General features: G+C 46.4%; 1 protein-coding gene across 2 annotated transcripts in view; it reads left to right on the top strand.

Moving 5' to 3' along the window:
* Positions 1–5000, top strand: part of LOC130078821 (1-phosphatidylinositol 4,5-bisphosphate phosphodiesterase beta-1-like) — a 66859-nt gene that overhangs the window by 912 nt on the left and 60947 nt on the right. For both annotated transcript variants that reach the window (XM_056244510.1, XM_056244511.1), the window contains exons 2-5: positions 600–764; positions 829–928; positions 1014–1118; positions 1236–1345. In XM_056244510.1, coding sequence (XP_056100485.1) covers positions 600–764; positions 829–928; positions 1014–1118; positions 1236–1345 — 480 coding nt within the window. The remainder of the gene's footprint in view (positions 1–599; positions 765–828; positions 929–1013; positions 1119–1235; positions 1346–5000) is intronic.

Below are 5000 nucleotides of genomic sequence, written 5' to 3'. Positions count from 1 at the left end.
GCAATATTATTACAACATTATTTTCCTGTGATCTCTGTAAAGCTGTTTTGAAACAATCTGTATTGTAAAAAGCGCTATATACTGTAAATAAAGCTGAATGGCTGACTGATTCTAATCTCTTCATAGGGTGCCAACCTCATAAATACTTTTAAAACCCAAGCCATCTCTACATCTTAAGTTCATTAATCTGAACTGTAGGAATATTGAATATCAATAAGAATATGATATTAACTAGTATAACTAGAATCTGGTGTCTTTAAGCTTGCACTAGGAGGTACTCAGCCTGGAAACTTTAATAACAGTGTTTTTCGTTACCTGTATTTTCTTCTATACAGTAGTCAGTGTATTTGACAAATGTTTTTAAAACTTGTTTGCGTCTCTGTTATTGAAAGATCACAGTGATAGAGGGCATCTGCTGTAATCTCTGCATATACAGAATTACTGTAGAACACTGGCTGAAATGAAAGACTCGTTTAAATCCAGCACGTTTGCACAATGTTCATTTCAGTGCATCGTGATTTTCTGCCGAATCCATCAGATTGAGAGTGAATGTCTGGATCTTCCTCACAGTGTTGATGAGGTTCCCGTGTCATTAACAGATCATCTCCGCTCAGTTCCTGTGTGATAAGAGAGTCGGTGTTTACGTGGAGGTGGAAATGTATGGCCTGCCGGTGGACACCAAACGGAAAGCGTTCAAGACCAAGACGTCCCAAAGCAATGCTGTCAATCCAGTGTGGGATGAAGAGCCGATGGTCTTCAAAAGAGTATGTGTGAACAAACACTAAATCATCATGAAACAGTCAGATTTTGATGAACCGTTTGTTTCAGGTGGTCCTTCCCACACTCGCGTCACTGAGAATAGCTGTGTACGAAGACAACGGGAGATGTATCGGCCATCGCATCATCCCAGTGTGTGCCATCCGACCTGGCAAGTATCTGTTTAGTTTCTCTCGAAGTGAACCGGCATTGCGGTGCAGTGGCTGATGGGTAAAGAGCGCATCTCTCTGCTGCAGGATATCATTACATCAGTCTGAGGAACGAGAAGAACCAAGCGCTGACGCTGTCGTCTGTGTTCGTCTACACTGAGGTCAAGGATTACGTCCCAGACACCTTCGCAGGTACGAGAGACAAATAAACAGGTTGTTTGTAGCATTTCATTTTTGTACGTTAAGACTCATATCTGCTCATGAGTTCTTCTGAAAGAGTTCATGTCCTGACTGTGTTTGTGGTGTCAGATGTGATCGAGGCTCTGTCCAATCCCATTCTGTATGTCAGTCTGATGGAGCAGAGAGCCAATCAGCTGGCGGCTCTGACACAGGAGGAGGAGCAGGCCGACGGAGAGCAGGTGAGTGACTTCAGGTGCGTTTAACTGACAGTGAGTGACTTCAGGTGCGTTTAACTGTACAATGCCGGCAAACTCCACTGAATTCAGTCTACAAAGACTACAAATATAAAGCTAATGTAAATGATGAGTTGCGTAACACTAACGTGGCCTGGTTGAGGTTGCAGTTCCCTTTCGAAAGGGAATTCACACTGCGTCGATGGCGTGAACCGGTGTCTGAAACGCTTATCTAATCACGGCAATCCTTTTGGCCGGTGACAGCCTATGATGTGCGTTTTGTTTGTACGCTTCAACCTGAAAACTTCAAAAAGGTAATCATGGCTTGTGAAAACGTGGAAGTGGAAGTGTGTGGAACCGTGTCTAAGATATTTGACACCTGATGACACACACAACTTGTGCGTTTATTGTTTGGGATGAGAGCACACACGATCAGTTCCTGAGGGATCTGCTTGTGCCAACTTTGAGTTTCCTATTAGAATCGTGCGGTTTCAGAGGGAGCTCGCTGAGGAGTTTGAGAGAATTGTTAATCTCTCACGCCCCTCGGAGGCTCACGAGAGTGAGCTGCAGGATATAAAAACAACCATCCCAAGAGAGCAGGAGATGCTGATGAGGGTGAAGAGGTTGTACAAACCGATCTCTCACAGCCACCCTGCCCCGCGTATGTTGTGAATGTTATGGAACGCGCTCAGCGAGGCTTTGCTGCCGTAGGAGCGCGTGAGGGAAGAGACCGCTCGTGGCAGACTTGACGAACAGTTTCTTTCCGTGAGCCTTGCATTCCTGCCCGATCTACAGGCATGGAAGAACCCGTATTCAGTGCTCATTCATCGCCATCAGCGCACAAACTATGCTGATGTTGAGGGGATGCGCGAACACAGGTATGTGTTGATGCTCCAATTGACAAGATGTTCGGGAAATATCTCGCGACTGGAGCGGCAACGACACTGAGTGCTCCAGCCCTGCTTTTTAAGCCACAAAAAAGAGAGAGTCGAGCTAAAATGGCAGGGCCTACGCGGCAGGTCTAGCTGGTGATGCCTTGCACACAATGGCGGTGTTGCAAGCATACCAGGCTGATCTGCTGAAAGATTTGGACCGCATAACACTGCGGCCTGAATCTGCGCTTCCTCACCCTGACCGCTTCTTCATCAGCCCTGAGGCTGGACCTATGATGAGTTATTCCTTCAATATGGAACCCTTCTGTGGGTCTGGCGTCGGGTTCGGTAGTAAGTGCGCTCTTTTGAGTTCTTTATGGTGAAAGACCTCCATTTTTGAATGTCGTTTAGACCATCGCTCTACAGGCAGCAGGTTGAGCTCTGTAGGTCTTCTCTCTTTACAAGAGTTTTAGTAAGGTTGAACAGTAAACCACTGTTCCCTGTTAGAAAGTATTATGGGGGTGTTAGGTAGGGTTTTTATAGGATGGTAAAATTAGGGCCCTGTAGTTCCCATATATAGGTAGGCTATGCATACCTTTCCCAGATGCCTCCTCTTATGTTAGAGGCATCAGGCTTATGTAGTGGGTAGTGCCAATCTGTGGTAGTGAACGGGTTGGCTTTATTATATGGAACATTCTCTAGTCAGGCCACCGTTCATCTAAGCATCAAACAGACATTCTGTGTGAGATGGCTTCCTCCCTAGCGGGAGTTATTCTACTGAGGCCACCACTCTGTCAAGCTCCAGGTAGAACTACAGAGCCAAGCATTTGGCCCTCGTCGGTCCACCTTAATAGCCACCTTATACTAGAGCAGCAGATCTCCTCTCACTTTGAGAGTCATTTTGAGATTATAGCTCTTAACTTCAGTCATATAATATTCACGTGTCAGCCTTCCCTGGGCCGCCTCGATATCTGGCTTAGGCTTAGTGACTTGGAAAATGGTGGCGGTCTGCTAAGCGTTCTTGCCTTGAGCCTCTCAGTATCTGAGTGTAGGTTCCATAGAGCTAGAGCCCATCAGGAGATTTATCCCTGTTTTTCCTAGTACTGGCCTCCTCTTACTACAAGAGTCGTCTAGCCAAGGCCTAGGCATAGGTAACAGCCTATCTTCAAAAAGCCTCCAATGCAGATATCTCATGGCCTTTCTCTCTAGAAAGTAAGAAGCAGTGTGCTCAGGGCTCCGCCCTTTAGAGCTGAGTATTGTAGCTAGTATATCCAGCTAGGCCTTCAAATTAAAAAAGATTTTTTCCCGCTGAGCATCAAACAGACATTGAATAAAAGCCCCTTGAACAAAAGCCCCTTGAAAAAAATAATTCAAGTCATAAGGTTGAATGTCGTTGGCCACATACTGTGGCCCCCATTTCATTGGGTTTAGTAGAGAATATAAAATCTGTCTTGTAAAAAATACAAGATAATAGGCCTCGACCCTGATACATTCCTCAGGGTCATGTTGATAGTACTCCCCTTGTTAGGGTCATTAATTAGAGTACTTTGCTACCCAGAGCTCGTATGTTATCACCCTTCACCACCCAGGCTCAGGTAGAGACAGATTAGTTACTCCCTCCCATTTGATTGGATGGTTGAGTATGCTCCCTTAGAGCCGAAGCACCTTAGGCTTTACAGTAGGCCTCCTCGATAGTCCGGTAGCGTAAGATTGTACTCCCCTTGCTTTAAAGGGTCGTTACTCCCCTTATTAGGGTCCCTTTTAGAGTGCCCAGCCTCCACTGGGACTCCTCCACTGCCACTATCTGCAGTCCTCTCTATCGGACGCCTCCACAAGTGAGGCAAAATATGTTAGAGACTCTGTTTAGGAGACAGACAAGTTGTTGGCAAGACTAGGTCAGTAATTTAGACCAGGTCAGCCTCCCTGGTGGCATGTGGGGTTGACTTCATGTCCCCCTCAGAAAGTGACTGGATGAGACTCCTTCGGACCCCCTGGCCATATTCCCTTAAAGGAACCCCTTCCACAGAAGCTGTTGGTCCCAAGCCTGTGAGCGGCCTTGGTAGGCCTTCATTGTATCGGAGGCCTCTTTGAGGCTTATAGCTTGGACTGTGGCCGTAAGGAATACTGTCACTGACAGCCTGTATGTGACCCGAAGGGATACGTTTTTTTGTCACAGCTATAATTTGGTATGCACTCCCCTCAGCATGGTGGGTTTGTATATCGTTCCCCAAAGCGTCATTGACACTGTGCGAGTTCCCTTTCGAAAGGGAACGTCTAGGTTACGACTGTAACCTCTGATCCCTGAGAACAGGGAACGGGACACTGCGTCGCTAGCCATGCATGCTGAACAGTCCCTTCAGATGATAAGTTGTTGACATGTTCTCCAGGCTCCCCTGATATACTTCCGGGTTGCACTAATAGTGACATCATAGGCTGTCGCCGGCCAATAGGATTGCCGTGATTAGATAAGAGTTTCAGACACCGGTTCACGTGGAGGCGTTCCCCCCCAAAGCGTCGTCGAGTGCGAGGTCCCTGTTCTAGGTTATACAGAGGTTATAGTCGTAACCTAGACATTTTCCTTCAAATACTGACCGAGCTGGTGAACTAACATGAATGTGAACATGAACGGCTCTGTATGTGTGGTGATGATGATGATGATAATGATGATCATAGGGCTGAAACATTATAAACTGTGTTGACAAACATTGTGGACAAACACTTTTGTTGTCGATTAGTCGTTTGGTGTCACACAGCCTAATGCGCGGCCCTACAATGTGTGTGTGTGTGTG

Source organism: Rhinichthys klamathensis, unplaced genomic scaffold (assembly GCF_029890125.1).
Source record: "Rhinichthys klamathensis goyatoka isolate OS25496 unplaced genomic scaffold, OSU_Roscu_1.1 h1tg000997l_1, whole genome shotgun sequence".
Taxonomy (NCBI): Eukaryota; Metazoa; Chordata; class Actinopteri; order Cypriniformes; family Leuciscidae; genus Rhinichthys; species Rhinichthys klamathensis.
This window is presented reverse-complemented; position numbering and strand designations above follow the sequence as displayed.